The 23,454-nt window shown below is 33.9% G+C and overlaps 1 protein-coding gene across 2 annotated transcripts in view; it reads left to right on the top strand.

Moving 5' to 3' along the window:
* mei-W68 (meiotic W68) overlaps window positions 1–23,454 on the top strand; it is a 76,718-nt gene that overhangs the window by 7,688 nt on the left and 45,576 nt on the right. For both annotated transcript variants that reach the window (XM_089088709.1, XM_089088710.1), the window contains exons 2-5: window positions 5,499–5,618; window positions 16,843–16,992; window positions 18,235–18,431; window positions 23,257–23,405. In XM_089088709.1, coding sequence (XP_088944835.1) covers window positions 5,499–5,618; window positions 16,843–16,992; window positions 18,235–18,431; window positions 23,257–23,405 — 616 coding nt within the window. The remainder of the gene's footprint in view (window positions 1–5,498; window positions 5,619–16,842; window positions 16,993–18,234; window positions 18,432–23,256; window positions 23,406–23,454) is intronic.

Genomic DNA, 23,454 nt, shown 5'->3' with positions numbered 1-23,454 from the left:
ACAAACTTCTGTATGTACCTCAGGGCAGTATCTGGCCCCATTGAGGGATGGAATGCCCTTGAAATGGCAGCAGTTGTTATGTTTCGAAAAAGCATTGGACAAAATTCTAAATGTTCAATTAAACTGTATGCAAAAATAAAGATCAGTTACCTTAAATCGCAGCTTGGAGCGAAATTAAGGATTTTCATCCTTGTAATACTCCGTTATGAATTCTATGGGTTGTTTGCTAAATTTTGCTGGAGGACTCAGCAGCTTCTCAGTTGTACAGGAACTCTTGTTTTAGCCATTCTTCGTCTAGATTTTTTTTGAATACATCTGTTGAAACAGCAGCCACTGCATCTTGAGCGGAGAGATTCCACATGTTCGTTACTTATTGGCTGAAAAAATGGCTTCTTTCTTAGACTAAGGAGCGTTTCTTGAAGATATTTTGGGAATAACCTCTAGTGACAGAACGTTCTGGGGGAGGGGTAAGGAGACGAGGGAGAAGATTTTTGGAAATAATTTTGTGGGTCATTATCATGTCACCATGTTTCCTCCTGTATGCAAGAGTAGGAAGCTTCAAGTGATGTAAAGGCTCTTTGTATGGCATTTGTTTGAGACCTTTGAACATTTTGGTTGCTCTTAGTTGAACTCTTTCTAGAATTTCTTTGTCCTTCTTGAAATAGGGTGATGCCAGGGACATTCCAACCTCTAGGCGCGGGTGAACCTTGGGTTACCTTGGAGATGGTATTGCTGATGTGTGTTATGATTACCAAAGTGGATTACATGGCATTTGTCAATATTGAACAAGAGGAGCCATGTATCAGCCCAAGTCCCAAGAATATTAAGGTAATTTTGAATAGATTGCCAGTCAGAGGTTGTGGCTGCTTTACCAACAAGTTTTGAATCATCAGCATAAAGAGTGAGGAGGTTTGAGAGGAGATTGGGTGACTCATTTGTATATAAGTTGAAGAGACTTGGCCCAAGAATGGTCCGCTGGGCAACGCTGCTTAAAACAGTTGTAGACAAGGAGCAATGAGGGGGAGGAGCAATTCAACAGAGTTTCCCTGATAATACTGAAGTAAGAATTTTGCAGTTGTGGTAGCTTGTTTAGAAGAAAAAGAAGACTTGCTTTTGTAGCAAGACTGTTTTTTTTCATGGGAAAGGGGCTGCATATATTTTCCCAGTGGAAGTATAGGTGTTAATAGTTTTTTTTTTAAGAAAAGTATCTATTAAAATCTTTTCAATTATAGTAATATCTTGTATGGAGAGGAACAAGGGTGCCCTTGTACATGATTGAACCTTTCAGAAAATATATTTTTCAGTCCAAATTAGGGCCCACGAAGGTATCTTAATTTGGAACAAAACTATTTTGTCAATATGCCCCTGCTTGGCTTAAGATACATCATAAGGTAAATGCACAAGCAACTAATATCTAAAAACACAGGTTTGACTTCAAATAAAGCCATGTTGACTTTCGATTTGTAAAAATTGTAGGAGTACATATCAAATTAAATTCATGTACTATTTAAGAAAATTTGAAAGTCCACAATTTCTACCAGAACAAGTATACTGTCTGATTCTAAATTGCCCCAAAGTATATATTGAATTAGGACGGTGAAAGACATAAATAAAAGATAGACACAAGAATCGTATTTTGAACTTTGCATTGTTTCTTTTTTTCTTTCCACATTTCTTGCTTTAATTCTTTCATCCAAGCCAAATGATTTTATTCTTCTTTCAATTATTTGTCTGTATTTGAATTCACCACTATCTTTTAAAAAGAAGAAGATAATCAACAGAAAAGGGCTAGGTACTTCTATTTTGAGGCTTACTGGATGAAGCCATTTGGTCTGTTTGCTTTTAAATGCAGATACACATCACTAACTATTTGACAGGAATTGATATTTTCTGGGTTCTTAATTTGAACTTCGAGTATGTCTTCTGCATTAGGTATTTATTTTTTTTATAAGCTCATTCATTCAATCATGGTGGCACTTAGACCTAAGTACCACCAAAATTAGTGGCACTTAGAATGTTGATGACCCCCTTTTTACACTCCAAGGAGCTGTTGACTAGAATCCTGAAAATATTTTTTTCCTTGATAGGTTTGTAGGTACATATTTTGTTGACTTTTTTTTGCTTAAGTGGTTTGTATATTTGTAAGAAACAACTAATTTACAGTTAGGGAGAGGTGTGTCAATTACTCCTTGCCCCCTGAATCTGGGTCTCCCCCCTCTTTTGCTCTTATCTGTTTTTCTGTGTAAATAGACCATTTTTCCTGTTTTCATTACTTGCTACTATTACTAATGTCAGTAATCTCTTTAGCCCCTCTGGCGTCTCACTACTGTTATTAATGTCACTCTGCTGCTATTTATATGTATTACCACTGTATATACCTGTGTGTGTGTCAATTGCTCCTTGCCCCCCGAATCTGGCTCTCCCCCCTCTTTTGCTCTTATCTGTTTTCCTGTGTGAATAGACTATCTATCCTGTTTTCATTACTTGCTGCTATTACTAATGTCAGTAATCTCTTTAGCCCCTCTTTCGTCTCATTACTGTTATTATTATCACTTTGCTGCTATTTATATGCATTACCACTGTATCTACTCTACTGCCCTCAGAGGTTTTTTGTGCACTGCCATACTCCCTGTGTTGCAATTTGTATGTTTATTGCTAATAACTTAAAATATACAGGAATGATAAAATCCCTTTTCCAGGTTTGGAAACTCAATATTAAGTTTAGTTAGATTCACATTGTTGCTATTTTCAGTGTTAACACCACAATATTCTTGAAACTACAGACCTTTCTGTGTCCTAATTCACTAATCGCAGGATCTATTGTGGCAGCTGGTAGATTACTCTAAAAATTTTGTTATATGGGCAATAATATGGGCAATATATGGGCAATAATCAACAAAGTCTGCTTTGATTTTTTGTTAGTGTTACTGATTTTCACCAGAAAGCCACAATATCTCTTATTGCAAGTTTATCAGATTATGTATTCTTCTGTATTCTATAAATACCAACACAGACAAAATTTGAAAAAAAATTAAGGCTTAAAAGTGTATTTGTGGAGTTGGGGTGTAAGTTAGTATTATTTCAATGTAAAAAAAGAAAAAAAACATGTGACCTCACAGACAAGGTTCTTTAATTTCGATGAATAAAGTCAAGAGAGCAAATCACAGAAAACACTCAAGATCAAGAGGTTCAAACATATTGTAATGGAATTAATATTTTTTTATTACTATTATTAAAAAACAGATTCTTATACAAAAATTGGCCAGACTCTTCAGGTTTTGCTGATCTGGTAAGATGCCAAATCCTTAATTTTCTGTATTTGTACTTTCAGAGTAGTTCCCAGGGAACAAGGCTGAAAAACAAGAAAGAATCTGATGGAGGTAATACTCTTAACCAATCGCGCTAGAAACTAGAGTAATCCATCTTTCTTCAAATAGGGCAGGACATCGATATCTTTTTTTCAAATCCTCTATCTCCTGATATCTCTTTTGGAATATTACTGCCTCAGTCCTTTAGTGACCTTAAAATCCTCTTTTGTCTTGCCAGAGTAAAAAGGGTTCTTATTAGTTTGGCTATCAAAGAAAAAGACTACCTTTGCATTTTTAATTTGAGTCTACCCTTGTTTTCTTACAGCTAGTTGTCTGACTATCGAAGTTGATGATGATTCTGTTGAAATTTGTGTAAGCTAAAGAATTTTATATGACAATCATGTGACCAGCCAGACACATGCGTTAAACATGTAGAAGTGTATTTTTAGATCAAAGGGTTTCCGGGAGGCAGGTTATTTTGGATAATTCTCGGTGGAAATCCTCTCTGGCCATCTCCTTACCCTTTTTATTGGTCTCAATATAACCAAAAACGGCAAATTTCTATTTTTGCATCTCTTATTTCTTAATTGTTTGATTTTATTCTGATTTTTTTGTGCTGTTGTCTCCTGGCAACTGGCAAGAACACCTGTAGTTTTTCTCTTCTTGTGTCAAATTTATGAGAATTAATGAGTGTTAAAGTGTTAGTTAACAAACCTTTCCAGGCTCGCAGTTGATTCACATTAAATTTGAAGTAACTACAACTTAAAGTGCAATTTAGAATTATCCAAACCATCAGTTTGGAATTATTTTCTAGATTCCGTTTGTCAAGCTGAAGAGCCACAACTTAAAGATCCTATTTAAAAATTTCTTTTTTTCAGAAATTAGGTAATGTTATAGGTTAGAGGGAAGGATTTTTCTCCTATAATGATTTCTTTTTTTTCCTTTTGATTTATATTTGTTTTTTCTATATTTTTAGTGTTTTCCCTGTGTGCCTTTTTTGTTTTTTTTTATCTTATTTCTTATTGCTGTTATTACCCCCTCTTTTTCTATTTTATGATGTCCAACCAGTTGCTTTTCAAATTGATGTCACATTTCAATTTTGTTTATGTTAATAAAACTGTTTGAATTAAATTGGAAACTACTCCAGTTTCCTTTCTCTTCTCTTTAACTCATTAAACCAGTTCAATTTTGATTGTCAATGTTTCGGTCACGTTCGCTGAAATTAAGAAAGCCAAAAAAAAAGAAAATTAGGATTCTTTCCAAATATATATGTACGCAGGCGAAAAAGGCTCTTCTCCAAGACAAATATGGAGTATCCCCCTCCTCCCAAGAAAGAGACTGACAAATCATGGCCTAGAATCGCCCTTTCTTGTGTTTAGAACCTCCCATTCCCCCTAAGAATAATCTTCAAATTCTTGCCCCATAGGTCAGATCTGTATGCAGCTATGTCTATACAGTAAGCCTTTAGGAAAGGATGGTACTTAATCATAAGCCAGTTATCCTATATACATTGGCAGTTTTTGATGGTATAACCTACATTATGCCTATAAATAGATGTGGGTGATGGACAGCATACCTTCACAATTGGGCCATGAAATTGGTCCAAAAACCACGTCCTCCTTCTTTGAAAATGGCGACTTAAAAATAAAATTATTTCATCTTTTGTCCTTTCCCCTTTCCAAGGAATTATAGATGGCTTTTTGTCTTTTTGAGAATAATCTGGAAATCTATCTATTTAGTTAGTCAGTACGCTTCATAATAATTTTTTCTATTCTAGCTTGGACTTTACTTATCGGCACTATATTTAATTAGTCTTGTTATGTATTTATCATAAATTACTTGTCAGAAATTATCATAATTTATTTATCATAAATTATTTATCATAAAGTACTTGTTTTTTTTTTAAAAAGAATGTCTACCCACTTTAATTTGGTTACTGTTAATGTTTATGTTATATCCTTAATGTAGTTTAAAGCTCAAGAGTGTAGCTGATTTGTTTGTAGTAATATTTTTCAGTAGAATGTTGTTAAAAATGAATTTGAATACCTGTATTAACTCTAAGATCAAAAAATCTTTGTTTTAAGTTTGAAATCTGATTTATCTCTAATATATCTCTTACATGTCCTATATATCTTATAAAATTTATATCGTTAGAATAAATATCTTATAAATTTATATCGTTCCTTACAGAGATGTTATCAATCGTCTGAGTCTTTTGTTGGATCGGATCAAGTTTATCCAGTCTTCAGGAGATGGCATTGTTTACTTGTTCAAAGATAAAGCTTTTGAAAGCTTTGTCTTCTGCCAAAGGTATGCTATTATTTAGAATTATTTGGAAGTGCATTGAAGTTTTACATTTCTTCTTTTTTTTAATTATTTTTCAAGCCAATAGATTTTCCTCATTATTCAATCCAAGGAGCTGTAAGTTTCCTACAAAGGGATTTTGGACAAGGCAATTCTAATAGTATACTTTGTGCTTTGATTTGACTCTATTTTTAGGAGCTACGTGCTATTGTATTTCTTAGTATGGTGCATGATCGTCTCTTACTAGGTTGCTAGCTACTGCTGCAACCCGGTTAGAGTATAATTATAAATTTAATAATAAAGTTTAATATAATTATAGTTAATATAATTGTAAATCTAATTATAAGTTTAATTATAAAAGTGGCTAACATTTTTTTTAACAGGTGAACAAAGATCTGACCTGTCAGTGCACAGAGCTATTGACAACCTTCAATCTGTTTGAACTGTATGCAAAACTTGCTTGCCTTTAGGCATAAAAACAAAACCGCATGCACTGTTTGTTTATCAGAAAGCAACTCACAGTGTGTAAAACCCTTCCGAAAGCCGTATGCGATTCAAGTAATAAGATCACCTGTTTCAGAGCAGGGATTGTCGGTTGTTACTGAGTCATACTGTCTACCGATTATATAACGTTAGGTTAAGGAGAACTTTGTCCTTGAATCACAGTTTAGTTATCTTCCTTTTCGTTATATTATAACTGTCTCCATTAGGAGTGGACCCATTTCAGACATAGGTCTAACGTGCCCACACCATGGAAGAGGGGTGGTTAACAGATTTTATGAGAGCGGTAGCATGTCTTTTGTGAAGGACAATGGGTGTTCAAAGATATTTAATTAGAATATCCAGGTATCTTGAAGTGACCAAATACGCATCATAGATTGATAGATATTTAATTCTTCGAAGCTACAAAATTCTATAGCTAAAAAACTCACATATTCGAAATTATTTCCAGCACACCCCCCCCCCCTCGCCCCTCTACTATCGTGTTTCTTTAGTTCCTTCTGGAAAATTTAAAGATAGTGGCTGAAAAATGGATTTTTTTCCCATTTGAATGGATTTAAGCAAAATCCTTCCCTCTAATTTTACTGGGATGAAGTTCAATTCATTTTATTCAAATAAAAATAACACATAACAATAACAATAAAGATCCTAGAAGAGAACTTATTAAGGACCATAATACGCACACAAAAAAAAAATAAAGTAACACTGAAATCGGACAAAAAAAAGAAAAAAGAGAGAAGAATAAAACATGGGTAGTTAAAGCAAATTGGTTAAGAGTTGAAAGATCAAATTATATTGTCAAGTTTTGTTACATTATTGTACAGCGTGCGGAAACTTGTGGCTAGCTCAACACTGGACAGTATTTTGTTCCATTGAACAATGGATTTGTAAATGGGAGATGGCTGGGCAGCACTAGAAACACATTTAGGGATTATAAAGGCTCTATTGGATGAACGGAGATCGTGGGCTTCCGAATTATTAATATTATAATAGGTTAGTAGCTGAGGAAGAAGATTGTTGTGAAAAGCTGAGTAAGCAAGCGATAAGTTTAATTTTTTTATGATTTGGTCTAGTGGAGCTATACCAAAATCTGAGTACAGATTATGGATTGGATATAGATGGGGAAGCCGAAAAACTGCTTCAATGGCACGGTTTTGGGCAAGTTTTAGTTTTTTAGCGAAGAAGCGATTTGCACTCCCTCAAACTGATCCGTAGTAAGAAAAGTAATGAAAAATAAAGGAATAATAGAGGGTAACTAGGATGTCAGGAGGAAGAAAATAATTCACACGGTTAATCATAGCTACTTGTCTCAAAATTATTGCTGTGATTGAAGAAATATGATTAGAGAATGACAAACATGAGTCAATAAACACACCAAGAAACTTGGCAACCTCCACTTGTGGGAGGATGTCGGAGGAGTACTTGAGACCAAGAGTAGGTTGGATTACGTGTTTGTTGTAGGGGGTTCTAAGTAATACTAATTGACTTCTTTTGCTATTAATGGTCATGTTATTCGTAAGGCACCACGCCTGGACTCTGTTCAGAAGGACTTGGGCAGAAGTTGTTGCCGATGGTAAATTGGTGCCAGTGATGAAGAAGTTGCTGTAATCAGCAAATAGTACTGGATACACTGAAGGGCTCAGATCCAAGATACCATTGATATATAGGAGAAATAAAATCGGACCTAGAACGGAGCCTTGCGGGACTACCCTCTGAACAGGTTAGGGCTGAGAAGATACTCCACTTAGGCTCACACTCTGTACCATTCCTGATAGATGAGAGTCAAACCAAGAGAGGGGAACACCACGAATTCCATAATTATTTAATTTATTTATTAAAATACTATGATCGACCGTCTCAAAGACCTTAGAGAAATCCACAAATAAGCCCAGTGCAGTTTTTAAGGGTCAAGTTGTGAGCGTATGAAGTGTGTGGCATCAATTAGAGTATGAAGAGTGGAACATTTCCGCCGAAAGCCATATTGGTGAGGAGAAATCAAGGAAATGGAGCGCTGACTGCCAAACAGAAAGGGAGACAGACGTCTGAAGATAATTATCTCGAGTACTTTGGCTGTAACAGGAAGAATTGAGATTGGACGATAATTAAGTTTAAGTTTATTTTTCCAGGGAAGTGGGGCGAGTGAGCCAGGAGCCATCAAAAAGTGACTTAAGCTTCACGATTTCTGAAGCAAAAATTCTGAGGACTACTTAGCCCAATTATAGGAGGGGGTGGAAAATTTCAACCATGCCGCCGTGTTTAAATATGGGCATATTTGAAATTATGGACATTTTACTCATGAACACCTTGCATGTTTGTACTCTTTTTATGTGAAATATTTGGCAAAATTTCGCTAAGGTTATTTCATGTGTAGTTTTTACAAGCAACATGGAATAGTGCAAACAGAAAAACCCTCGAGATTTAGGCAAAAACGTAAAGCTAAAGCTATAACGACCCCTGTTTTAGTTTAATTCTAAAAAGTACTTGCACATATATCTCTTACAGATCGTCCTTACCTTATATAATTACACATCTTTATCTTGCACAATTTTATAATTATGGTTTAAATTGACTGATATTTTTTCCCCTGGCAATATTTATATTCATTACCAATCGAGTCCTAAAATTAGTTTTCCCCTTCTCCTGAAAATTTGGGATTTTCTCCGAATTTCCGCAAAGTGCATTTTACAGGCATGTGGAAACAGTGACTCAGTGGTTCTAACGGTACTTAGCCCGTTGGGATTATCTATTTGTAAATTATTTTTGTTTATGTCAAAGAATCTCGAGAACTGATAAAGGCTGATTCACTATGGGATTTAGCCACGGCTAAGATTTACTTAACATCACAGGGGTTATCCTGAGATTTAGAAAACGTCAAAATGTTATCGATCATCAAAATTAATCATATTGTTTTTTTATCTAGTTGGTAAGTTAAAATATAAAACGTTCTACTTTTTGTATGGAATTCCTGTACAGTTTTTTTTTCTTCAAAGTCAGTGATATATAATGAAGCTCCCTGGTTGGGTGCCTTAAGCTAATTTAAAAAAAAAAGTTAGAATAAATTGACTTTATTGCAGGCTCTAGCTAGCTCTAGGTTTCGACTAAATCATACACAAATATTATATATATTAGCATTACTGCATATATTCGAGAAAAAACCAAACATAGGTCTGATCAAAATTGCAACAGTTTATTCATCACTTAGCATCACAGACTTGCCTAAGGCCCATTCAAAATGAGGTCAATGCTAAGATTTACGGAACGCAGAGATTCAGCTAACGTCAGACCCGTTCATAATAGTGTTTATCTGACTGGCTTGTTAATACTAACTAAAATGGAAAATGCTCACCATATTGTTAAGTTCCATGCAGTTTAGGATTGATAATGTAGCTCTGATTGGCCAGTATTAGCTAGATTTCAGAAACCTTCAAATAAATTGATCTTGGTGCTGTCTCAAGCATGCTCCAAAAATGAACTGAGTACTACTGTGAATGGATCTGGTGCTTGCTAACTTTTATTGTGAATGGAACTAAAGCAAGGAAGCTCTAGTCAATTTCTGAAAAAAACGCCATCTAGTGCTGCAGAGTAAAATTGTGAATTTAATGAACTGAGTACTACTGTGAATGGATCTGGTGCTAGCTAACTTTTATTGTGAATGGAACTAAAGTAAGGAAGCTCTATTCAATTTGTAAACAAACGCCATCTAGCACTGCCGAGTAAAATTGTGAATTTAATGAACTGAGTACTACTGTGAATGGATCTGGTGCTAGCTAACTTTTCTTGTGAATGGAATTAAAGCAAAGAAGCTCTAGTCAATTTCGGAAAAAAACGCCATCTTGTACTGCCGAGTAAAATTGTGAATTTAATGAACTGAGTACTACTGTGAATGGATCTGGTGCTAGCTAACTTTTATTGTGAATGGAATTAAAGCAAAGAAGCTCTAGTCAATTTCTGAAAAAAACGCCATCTAGTACTGAAGAGTAAAATTGTGAATTTAATGAACTGAGTGCTACTGTGAATGGATCTGGTGCTAGCTAACTTTTATTGTGAATGGAACTAAAGTAAGGAAGCTCTATTCAATTTCTAAACAAACGCCATCTAGCACTGCCGCGTAAAATTGTGAATTTAATGAACTGAGTACTACTGTGAATGGATCTGGTGCTAGCTAACTTTTATTGTGAATGGAACTAAAGCAATGAAGCTCTAGTCAATTTCTGAAAAAAACGCCATCTTGTACTGCCGAGTAAAATTGTGAATTTAATGAACTGAGTGCTACTGTGAATGGATCTGGTGCTAGCTAACTTTTATTGTGAATGGAACTAAAGTAAGGAAGCTATATTCAATTTCTAAACACACGCCATCTAGCACTGCCGAGTAAAATTGTGAATTTAATGAACTGAGTACTACTGTGAATGGATCTGGTGCTAGCTAACTTTTCTTGTGAATGGAATTAAAGCAAAGAAGCTCTAGTCAATTTCTGAAAAAAACGCCATCTAGTACTGCAGAGTAAAATTGTGAATTTAATGAACTGAGTTCTACTGTGAATGGATCTGGTGCTAGCTAACTTTTATTGTGAATGGAACTAAAGAAAGGAAGCTCTATTCAAATTCTAAACAAACGCCATCTAGCACTGCCGCGTAAAATTGTGAATTTAATGAACTGAGTACTACTGTGAATGGATCTGGTGCTAGCTAACTTTTAATGTGAATGGAACTAAAGCAAGGAAGCTCTAGTCAAATTCTGAAAAAAACGCCATCTTGTACTGCCGAGTAAAATTTTGAATTTAATGAACTGAGTGCTACTGTGAATGGATCTGGTGCTAGCTACCTTTTATTGTGAATGGAACTAAAGTAAGGAAGCTCTATTCAATTTCTAAACAAACGCCATCTAGCACTGCCGAGTAAAATTGTGAATTTAATGAACTGAGTACTACTGTGAATGGATCTGGTGCTAGCTAACTTTTCTTGTGAATGGAATTAAAGCAAAGAAGCTCTAGTCAATTTCGGAAAAAAACGCCATCTTGTACTGCCGAGTAAAATTGTGAATTTAATGAACTGAGTACTACTGTGAATGGATCTGGTGCTAGCTAACTTTTCTTGTGAATGGAATTAAAGCAAAGAAGCTCTAGTCAATTTCTGAAAAAAACTCCATCTAGTACTGCAGAGTAAAATTGTGAATTTAATGAACTGAGTGCTACTGTGAATGGATCTGGTGCTAGCTAACTTTTATTGTGAATGGAACTAAAGTAAGGAAGCTCTATTCAATTTCTAAACAAACGACATCTAGAACTGCCGCGTAAAATTATGAATTTAATGAGCTGAGTACTACTGTGAATGGATCTGGTGCTAGCTAACTTTTCTTGTGAATGGAATTAAAGCAAAGAAGCTCTAGTCAATTTCTGAAAAAAAAACGCCATCTTGTACTGCCGAGTAAAATTGTGAATTTAATGAACTGAGTGCTACTGTGAATGGATCTGGTGCTAGCTAACTTTTATTGTGAATGGAACTAAAGTAAGGAAGCTCTATTCAATTTCTAAACAAACGCCATCTAGCACTGCCGCGTAAAATTGTGAATTTAATGAACTGAGTACTACTGTGAATGGATCTGGTGCTAGGTAACTTTTATTGTGAATGGAACTAAAGTAAGGAAGCTCTATTCAATTTCTAAACAAACGCCATCTAGCACTGCCGCGTAAAATTGTGAATTTAATGAACTGAGTACTACTGTGAATGGATCTGGTGCTAGCTAACTTTTCTTGTGAATGGAATTAAAGCAATGAAGCTCTAGTCAATTTCTGAAAAAAACGCCATCTTGTACTACCGAGTAAAATTGTGAATTTAATGAACTGAGTGCTACTGTGAATGGATCTGGTGCTAGCTAACTTTTATTGTGAATGGAACTAAAGTAAGGAAGCTCTATTCAATTTGTAAACAAACGCCATCTAGCACTGCCGAGTAAAATTGTGAATTTAATGAACTGAGTACTACTGTGAATGGATCTGGTGCTGGCTAACTTTTATTGTGAATAGAATTAAAGCAAGGAAGCTCTAGTCAATTTCTGAAAAAACGCCATCTAGTACAGCCGAGTAAAATTGTGAATTTAATGAACTGAGTGCTACTGTGAATGGATCTGGTGCTAGCTAACTTTTATTTTTTGAATGGAACTAAAGTAAAGAAGCTCTAGTCAATTTCTAAAAAACGCCATCTAGCACTGCCGAGTAAAATTATGAATTTAATGAACTGAGTACTACTGTGAATGGATCTGGTGCTAGCTAACTTTCGTTGTGAATGGAATTAAAGCAAAGAAGCTCTAGTCAATTTCTGAAAAAAACGCCATCTAGCACTGCCGAGTAAAACTGTGAATTTAATGAACTGAGTACTACTGTGAATGGATCTGGTGCTAGCTAACTTTTATTGTGAATGGAACTAAAGTAAGGAAGCTCTATTCAATTTGTAAACAAACGCCATCTAGCACTGCCGAGTAAAATTGTGAATTTAATGAACTGAGTACTACTGTGAATGGATCTGGTGCTGGCTAACTTTTATTGTGAATAGAATTAAAGCAAGGAAGCTCTAGTCAATTTCTGAAAAAACGCCATCTAGTACAGCCGAGTAAAATTGTGAATTTAATGAACTGAGTGCTACTGTGAATGGATCTGGTGCTAGCTAACTTTTATTTTTTGAATGGAACTAAAGTAAGGAAGCTCTATTCAATTTCTAAACAAACGCCATCTAGCACTGCCGCGTAAAATTGTGAATTTAATGAACTGAGTACTACTGTGAATGGATCTGGTGCTAGCTAACTTTTCTTGTGAATGGAATTAAAGCAAAGAAGCTCTAGTCAATTGTGAAAAAAGACTCCATCTAGCACTGCCGAGTAAAATCGTGAATTTAAATGTAAAATCCTGAATGCAAATATTAATTATCTCTTTATTGATTCTTAATTGATATGTTAACTGAAAAATGATTTGCAACAATCTTACAGCTATAACTTACACCAAAAAGACAATACACTCACATCATTGTATTTATTAGTCTAAGATCTATCCATTCACCAAGCCAGAATTTTTATATTACATAAACTTTTTATTGGAGAAGGATCTAAATTTGCTTAAAATAATTGTCCTTTTCAAAAAATTTCCTAAGAGTATTCCATCTAAGAAACTTTTCCATCTAAGAAACTATGTACACCGAATTTCAAAAATATTTTCCGGTAAATGGTAGATTTCGGTAACTGAATCTCAGCTATGGAAGGATAGCAAAATTATTGTATTTCGTTGATATATTATAATCTGTAAGAGAGCAGAAAAATAGGACACCAAAAATTATACAGGGAACATAAGCTTTATATCTTGTTCATGTCAAGCGAAGGAACTGATAAGGGACGAAGTCCAAATTCTGAAAAAAATTTCATTTATTTTGAAGTTTTTTTTTGAAAAAAATTCTGAATTTGTTTTTTGAATTTAAAAAAAAAATTCTGAGTTAATAATAATAAAATTGAAAAACACTAGAAAGTTAAAAACTCATAAAAATATGAAAACAAACATTAGTTGCAGTTATTTTTTCATATCTCTTTTTATAGTTCTGCTATAGATTGGGCAGAATATGCCTTTTATCACTTTTTTCGAAAGGATACTGCTTATTTATTTGCGCACGTTTCTGTAACTAGCTTACTTTCTGTAGGCTATATTAACCTAGAACTAAATAATTTATAACAAATGAAAATTAGTTGAATAGCAAAAAAATCTGTATGTATGACAGTGTCAAGAATCTGCATGTATGTCTCTATATCAAATTGTTTTACCATTCTTCTCAATTTTTGACATGTTACATTTTAAAATTATTATTCTTACTCGGAAATGCAAATTTTGCCCATCTCGGATTTTGATTGTCAATTTTTTTTTATTTATACCTTGTATTGTCGTATATAGATCACTTTAAGAAAATTTTAGGGTTGATCCAAATAAACTAAGTCATTTAATTGAAATCCAAATTTTAGTTAAATAAATTTAAACTTGTTTCGTGGTTTTCTACTTCTACTAAGTATTTCTGCTCTGGCAATTCTGCAAATTTCTATTTTATCATTTTCTCGCACTGTTGCGTCATTATTCTTTGCTGTTAAAGAAACCAGGTAGGCTGTTGAAAGACTTAAATATTAGTTTAAAAGGAAACTAGAAAAAAGCTTTCAAAATTAGAGCTGATATTGTTGATAGCTCTGTTTTTGCTCAGCTGCGTGTGCAGGAATTTTTTTCTTGGGGGGGGGGGATTGTTAATAATGTAAACAAGAGGCACCAAGAAATTCGGAAAAATTTACATTTCAGAGGGGGAGCTGGACTTCAATCAAATCCCTCCTCCCCCCGCTTACTTCCCTAATTTAGCTCAGGGTTACCATTTATCCTCCTTTTAATCTCTCTCCTCCCTCCTTTTACGAACAAAATCGGATTTGACCTCCTTTTTTAATTTAACCAATGCAAAATACTTATACAACCATAATTCCCCGACAAAACACTAAATAGCAGTAAGATCATACGTTTTAAAATAAGATGTTTAGCATTTTGCTTATTAGAATAAGCACTTTTTGTTTTTGGATATTTAGAAATGGTATCCATGTAAAACAAACTAACTACGCCCTGTCAACAATGTATGTTTGATGGTCTGACAAATAGATATCATTTTGGTTTCCCAAATGAAATCTATTTAGATATTTTTTTTCTCTGGTCAAAAATTATTTCAAATAAAAGTTTTGGATATTATTTAGCTGATTTGTGCCGACTTTGAACAGTTTGGTACTCTGAATATTAAGAAAGTTATGATTTTTCCACTCTTCACTCATATTTTCCCCTTCTTTTCAAGAATGTATCCAGGATTTTTTTTTAAGAAGGGGGGGGGGATTACCAATTTTTTTTTAATATTAAATTTTTTTATATCCATTTTTGTTATGATTATGCGAATCGGACAAAATTTTTGTTAGAGAAGGGAGGGGGTTGACCCCCCCCCCACCTGGATAAGGCCTTGTTTGTTTTAGATTTTTGTATAATGGTTGGTCTGATCAACCATTTATTTGAAACTTTGTTGAAAAGAAAGGCAGTTGTTCATTTGTTGGTGTTCAATTAACTTGTACTTATTACTTATTACTTGCTTATTACTTATTACATATTACTTATTACTTATTATTGTACTTATTGTACTTATTACTTATTACATATTACTTATTACTTATTATTGTACTTATTGTACTTATTACTTGTACACAATTAAATTTGTTGGTTGCCATCTTTTTATTATAAAAATTAGCCTCTCAGGAATGCCAGAAATACCAAATGCCCTCCTTTTCTTTGAAGATGTGCCCTCCTTTGAAATATCTTCAGGTATTAACAATATTATTATATTTTCAGAAGTAGCTTTCGCTAATCTGAACAGGTCTTTTTAATATTTCAAGTTATTATGAAAATTCAGTTGTTAATAAAGTTCTGATCAATCAGTTTTTCAGGTCAATCTCAAGGAAGATTTAGAACAACTTATTCTACCTCTTTTCAGATGAACCTCCTATTAGGCATTAAACAGTTTACTGCAATGGATGGTAAATAAGGAGGAACCTCTTTTCAGATGAACCTCCTATTAGGCATTAAACAGTTTACTGCAATGGATGGTAAATAAGGAGGAACCTCTTTTCAGATGAACCTCCTATTAGGCATTAAACAGTTTACTGCAATGGATGGTATATAAGGAGGAACCTCTTTTCAGATGAACCTCCTATTATGCATTAAACAGTTTACTTCAATGGATTGTAAATAAGGATGAACCTCTTTTCAGATGAACCTCCTATTAGGCATTAAACAGTTTACTGCAATGGATGGTAAATAAGGAGGAACCTCTTTTCAGATGAACCTCCTATTAGGCATTAAAAAGTTTACTGCAATGGATGGTAAATAAGGAGGAACCTCTTTTCAGATGAACCTCCTATTAGGCATTAAACAGTTTACTGCAATGGATGGTAAATAAGGAGGAACCTCTTTTCAGATGAACCTCCTATTAGGCATTAAACAGTTTACTGCAATGGATGGTAAATAAGGAGGAACCATTGCCAATGGAAACTAAAACTAAAAGCAGGAGTCTGCGTTTATTACGTGTACATGTTACTGTTGGTAATCTGTTTGGTAATATGGTTATCTGTTGGTAATCTGTTGGTAAACAGTTTGGTAATCTGGTTGATGTTGACATTCACTGGTGAATGCCCAAAATTCCTTTTTCTCTGCTTTGATTCAATTACCTTTTCGAGTCAGCTTTTTTAGTCTTACGTAAGCTTTGATGGTAAAAGTTAGGTTACGTTACATTAGGTTGGGTTAGGTTAAATTAGGTTGTAAATCTTAGAAATAGGTTAAAAACCTAGTCTTACCTGTCACCGTCATACCTTGCATAACACTGAAAAAGTTGACTGGCAACGGTGACTAAATCCAAGGAGAGAAAAACTTATTTCGGACATTCACAGTAACATACATATACCTCATAAGTATTCTGTGCTTTTAAATCTGATTCCAAGGATGCAAGATCTATATACTTTAAGTTCAGCCTTCAAAAGTCATCAGCATAAGAGTATTTTAAGTTCCTTGCGATATTTCAGCGATTTTGAAGGACTTGGCTTTAAAAGTTGAAATGATTATTTCTTCAAGGGCATGTTTTCGAAGTCCCTTTGTTTTTTTTTGTTTTGTTTTTGATTGATTATTGTTTTTCAGCACTGGACTTCAAGTTTCATCAGATGTAAAGAAACGCTGTTTTGTAGGAGGCCTTACCTCGGAGGCTAAACAAAAACGAGTTCAAATTCTATTGAAACTTTTACCACAGATCTTGGAATTCCTTCGAAATGACAAATCTGTTACGAAAAGGTAACTATTAATAGTATTATTAATATTATTTTTGAAACTTAATTTATGAGACTATTATTGTTTTTGATTTTGAAATTTAAGAGATATTTATGTTTCTTCGCCTTTGCAACATTTTTATCCAATATTTCCGACAGTTTTTTTTTAGACGAACAATAAAATCATGAGCAGAGCGTCTATGACATTTGAGTTAACTACAATCATCTCCTACTCAGGAATGTATTTATAAACTTCAACAAGTTGGCTATAATCTTGATTCATATTATACTTACACACGGGGGGGGGGGTTTACTCCTCCTTCTTGTTATGTATACTAGGCTCTTTAATATTACAGCTGCACATACAAGATTGAATAGGAAACAGACCCCGTTCCCAAGCGCGTAGTTTCTCCTATTTCGAAATGAGTTATGTTTGGTTATGGTAGTTTTAATCCTGAGGGCAGTGTCTGATTTACCATGGATGCTAGGGTATGAAAACTATTTGATATATTTTTTCGTATTGTAATGTAAAAATTATTGAAATATTTTGAAGTTTCAATTTCTATTACAAAAATACATTTTTGAAAAACTTAATAAAGTAACTAAAGGTTTATGTTTGATTAAAATTATAAAACTTATTTATAATTCATGTTTTTCTAAGGCTATACTCTATCCATTCTAAAAATCGATAAAATCTGAAAAAAAAACTTATGTTTTTATTGATAATAGTGATAAATTACACACTAGAACATTCGGATATTTGGAAGCATTCTTGAAACCCTATTTTCAATGGCAAAAATGAAAACATAATAAGCTCCATGAAAATGGTAACAAAAAACAAAAAAAGAAAAGATCTTGTAACTTACATGAAAAATTAATTTAAGACTAGAAATAATGGAATAACAGCAATTATCTCTTACAACAGCAATATATATATATATATATATATATATATATATATATATATATATATATATATATATATATATATATATATATATATATATATATATATATATATATATATATATATATATATATATATATATATATATATATATATATATATATATATATATATATATATATATATATATATATATATATATATATATATATATATATATATATATATATATATTTATATATATATATATATATATATATATATATTGCTGTTGTAAGAGATATCATCACTATCATCATTTTTCCTCTTATTTTTTCAAGCTTTTCAATGTGTACCAAAATTAAATATTACTTTTTTTAGGGACCTTTATTACAACCACAAAGAGCTTTATGGGACCCAAAGGGTTTTGGACTCAATGATTGAGGATATTGCCAGAATTATCAATGTGCCTCGGATTTGCTTGAGTGTGGTTGCCACTAGTAAAGGACTTGTTGCTGGAGACCTTAGTTATGTTGATTGTACTGGAAACCTTATAGACTGTTCAAATACCAAGGAAGGTATGGATGAATTTAAATTTTAGACATAGATTATTTATAGAAATTAAAATGAATTTAGTTTTTTTTTATTTAATCTAAATCAATTTTAAAATTAAATAATTGATTAATAGTAAATAATTGATAGTAAATAAATGATTAATAGTAAATATTAATAAATAAGTAAATTAAAAATTAAATAGCAGAAAATTCATTTGAAATTAATTAAAATTGATTAATAAAATTAACTTCAATTTAGATTTATTTGCAATAATTTAGCAAGTGGAATCAGATGCATAATCTTTTCTAGCGTTACACTTCAATACTAAATTCGCTTAATAGCAATGTCGGTATGTCAATCTAAAGAATGCACGGGTGCCAATTTACGAAAATGTTGGGGAAGATCAAGGATTTTCTGTTTTTTTTTTTATGTAATAAGACCCCAAAAAGTGTATATTTCAAAATATGAGGATATAGAAATGTTTTTCGGTAAAATACCAAAAGAAAAATGTATTTTTTAAGTTCAATCAATGAGCGATTCCACTTGACTGACTGGCCGTATTTCAAATAGTAAGATGTATAAAAAATGTGGTTGAATTTTGCTTTCTAGAGCTACAACGAGAGAAAGGTTGAGATGGCTTGGGCGCGTTCTGCGGATGAAGGATGACAGATTGCCAAAGATTCTCCTCGTCGGCCAACCGTCTAGGGCAGAACGAAAAGCAGGTCGTCCCCGAATGGGGTTGGAGGATGTTGTGAGGAAAGGTTTAAGGGAAATAACTTCCTGGGAGGGTGTAATGACGGAGGCTTTGATTAGATTGGGATGGAGAAGGAGCCTGCGTTGCTGTGTTGACCTCAGGTGGCTTGGTGCTGCAGTGAGTTTTTAGTAGTAGTAGTAGTATCCTGTAAATTTAGTTATGAAACTGATTTTTTAGATTTTGATTATTCAACTAGAATTATAATTGTATATTCTCACTCTCAAAATAACTTCCTTCTGAAGCGACACAGCGCTGGGGACGGTTCTTCCATTTCTCATAGCAGTGCAGGAACTTTGATACTGGAATAGTCTTCAACTGGTCGTATATAGCCTTTCAAATGCTTTCGACTGTCCCCAAATGAGTTGCCTTGAGGTGATTTTTCAACTTCGGGGAGAGAAAAAAGTCATAAGCCCTCAAGTCGGGCGAATAAAAAGATTGAGTAGCCATAGGAATGTTTTTACTCGTTACTGAAATTACTTTGTGACAAGTAGCATTATAGTGATGCAACACCTAGTTGTTTTATAGTGATTTTATAGTGATTATAGTGATGCAACACCTAGTTGTTTTATAGTGATTATAGTGATGCAACACCTAGTTGTTCTATAGTGATTTTATAGTGATTTAGTGATGCAACACCTAGCTGTTTTATAGTGAACTTATAGTGATTATAGTGATGCAACACCTAGTTGTTTTATAGTGATTTTATAGTGATTGTAGTGATGCAACACCATGTTTGATCTCCTATAAATGATCTTTTTAAGTTTTTCAACAACCTCCATGTGAAAGTATTGATTTACCGTTGGCTTTGTTGTTTACAAACTCCTTGTGAATAATTATGTGGATGTCGGAAAACAAATCAGCATGTATTTGATATTTGACATGTGCATCATTGCGCTATGGGATCTTGGAGAGGTTGGAGCGTGCTACTCCATGCTCTGAGTTTGTGGGAAGTACTCAAACACCCATAATAACTCTAACAAATGAAGAAAAATAATATTAAGGACCTTCAATTTATAACACGAGGTATCAAGGCTGAAACTGTTTTTTTTGTGATTATGGCTGCATCAAATGCAGAATAAGGTTCAGAGATATTAGATTTCTATTCCAAGATCATAGTGGGAAGCGAAGTACATATTTGGCGGAAAACAAGGTATATCTGATAACGGATCTGAGTGTGTGAACGTTCTTTGTTTCTACCGCTGAAATACAAAATACCCCTCCCCCTCCATTAGTTAAACCTTTGTGCAATTATTCTAACGTTGATAATTCAATAATCTATTAGTAAGCAGTATTTTGATAATAAATTCTCTTATTTTGTAAATGTTACGCCCTGGATATTATTGGCTAAGTCCTGATTTTGGTGTAATTATATACGAGGGCTATTCAGAAAGTAGGGAACGTTTTGTTATAAAACAAAAACTAGGTACAGGAAAAATATTTTATTATATACATCTGAAAGAGTGACTAAAATGCCTCTTTTCTACATGGTCACCAAACAAATTAAGGCAATTATCGTAGTGGTGGACTGGCTTCGAAATTTCTTCATCATAGAAATCCGCCGCCTGCGATCTCAGCCACTCAGTGACGCACGCTTGGAGCTCGTCGTCGTCATCAAAACGCTGTGTCGCTAGCCAGTTCTTCATCTTCATCATCTTCATTCGGTGCTAAGTCGGGACTGTAGGGCGGATGTGGGAAAATCTCCCATTTGAATGAGTCCCACGAATCCTCTCATCAACTTTGGCGAGAAGATTGTCTGTCACAATGTTCGGGCGTCCACTCCTCTCTTCATCATGCACGTTTGTTCGGCCATTTTTAAACCGAATACACCATTTTCGCACTGAACTTTCATTCATTACTTCGTTGCCATACATTTCGCACAGTTGCTGATGAATTTCTATCGTTTTTTTGCTAACAAAAACCGTATTACGGACCGCACTTCACAACTGGCGGGATTTGAAATTGCAGCGCACATTTTAAATTGGAATATTGGGAAAACGGGAAGTGCAAAGATGTTCTCGTTCTTACGGCTGGATGCCGACTAAAGCTACGAGCACGCGCACAGCAAAACATACGTGATCGCCGCGTGTCTAGTGGCGTCAGACGGAAATGTTCCCTAGTTTCTGAATAGCCCTCGTATCTTTCGATATGTTTAATATTATATTTTAACATTTCCTTTTATTTTTTGTTGATTTCTTTTTCATAGTGCTTCCTAGATTTCCATGGTTTTTATTTTTCTCTGGAGCTTGAAAATTAACCTTAATGATTCGACCGAAATTTTCACATACGAGGTGTATCCGCGAGGACGGTGATCTGAATGTGAAACCTGGAACTTGTACATAGCATTAAAATTTGAATTTAATGGTTTTAGAATTTATTTATTGAATGTTTCTGTGGAATAGTTATTAAAAGTGTGCTAGTTAAAAAAAAAAAAATCTTAAACCAGTTCAAGTAGAAAATAAAAACAAAAGAAAAATTTTGAAACCAATTAAAAAAAAAAAACTGCTGGCATTAGCAAAGACAATAAAGATATAAGATAAGGTAAGAAATTATAAAAATGATGTAACCTTTTTGAGAATTTTCCTGGAAGCAGAAGCAGAATAGTTGTGAAAGAGAGATTAGAATGGAGAATATGCTGGGCTATTTGCCATTTGTTTTGGTCTCAGGTCTTAAAGTGGATAAGAGGTTTTTTAGCACATGGGGAGAGGTTCTTTAACTTGTGTTTACTTACTTGTTGATATGCTTGGAAGTAATGGTAACGCATTTAAACTCTCGAAGCTAATGGCTTGAAAATCCCAAGTTGTTAAATACAAAAATATTTTCTCTAACCCCCTCCCTATATATTGTGGAATTCCTCAAGGAACCTTATTGGGACCACTTTTATTTTTAGTCATGATTAATGATATTGGTAAGGACTTCCCCCATAGGTGGAAATACGTGGATGACTTGACGATCCTCGAAGTATGTCACAGGAATATTAAAAGTGACCCCCTTGAAATTCTATCTCACATTTCAGATGAAGCTAAGAAACTAAATATGAAAGTAAATTCCACTAAATCAAATGTAATTACGATAAATTTCTTGAAATCTATTCCCGCCTTCCTTGACCCTATACTCCCAGATATATCTGTGTCTTCCTTTAAATTACTTGGGGTTAAAATTTCCTCTAATTTAAAGTGGGATATCCACGTGAAAGATATTGTCCGTAGAGCTAATGCGTCCATATCTCTCCTTAAGCTCTTGAATAAATTTAACACCCCCCCATCCCATTCTTTAAGGATTTATACTTCCTTTGTCCGCCCGCATCTTGAATATGCTTGTCTAGTTTGGCATCCTGGTATCTCCCGTGATGAATCATATAATGTTGAACCGATTTAAAACAGAACCATAAGAATTTTTTTTAAAGAAATTTCGCTAACCTATTCACTCCTTCTAAAAAAGGCCAAACTGGATACTTTTGGTTACGGAATAGGAACGCTAGCCATGTGTTTCGCAAAAAATATCCTAACAAACACGTACACAGACTAAATTTCTCCCAAGAGACACTCCCAATCCAGGCACCGCCTGCCACGTACTGTATCTAGACCCATCCCTATCTTGTCCCCCATCCGTTGTTTAACCTCCAGATATGAAAAAACCTTTGTCCCCTTCATTACTGATCAAATAAACAGCTAGTTTTTTTTTTTTTTTTTTTTTTTTTTTTTTTTTTTTACTGGTGATACTCATGCTGGTGTCCGTTTGGCTCTTCCGTTCCCTCAATTCTTATCTCAATTTTTTTTTTTTTTTGGTTTTGTTTTAATTTGTGCCTTTTTAACTTTCTTACATTTGACACTTTTTGTTAGACTAATGAATGGCTTTGCCTTTCTGATATTGTTGTTATTGGCATTGTTTAGCCAGTTTTTTAGTTGTTAGCTATTTATGTCTTTTTTTTATTATATGACCCCGAAATGCGAATTCGGCCCTTCGGGGCTTGTGATAGCCATTTTCTGAAATAAATATCTTATCTTATCTTACAAGTTTATACTGTAATTGTGACATTAAACACATGAAAATACAGCTGTTTTGCACCTATGTACAGCTGTTAATTTTACTTTTAGGGATTTTGATCTCAAGTGATGTAGATTCATATTCTCAGATTCAAACAGGAGGAGCCAAGGTCATATTAGTTGTTGAAAAAGATGCTGTTTTTCATAGAATTCTCGCTGATTCAGTTATGGATCATATTGGTCAGGCTATTATTATTACGGTACTTTTCTTTTTTTCTTATTTTAGTTGTCTTTGAAAGTTTTTTTTTG

Source organism: Artemia sp. Qi Xiang Cuo, chromosome 5 (genome assembly GCF_049724085.1).
Source record: "Artemia sp. Qi Xiang Cuo chromosome 5, ASM4972408v1, whole genome shotgun sequence".
NCBI lineage: Eukaryota > Metazoa > Arthropoda > Branchiopoda > Anostraca > Artemiidae > Artemia > Artemia sp. Qi Xiang Cuo.
The sequence above is the reverse complement of the archived record's forward strand: the minus strand, read 5'-3'. Positions and strand labels throughout refer to the sequence as shown.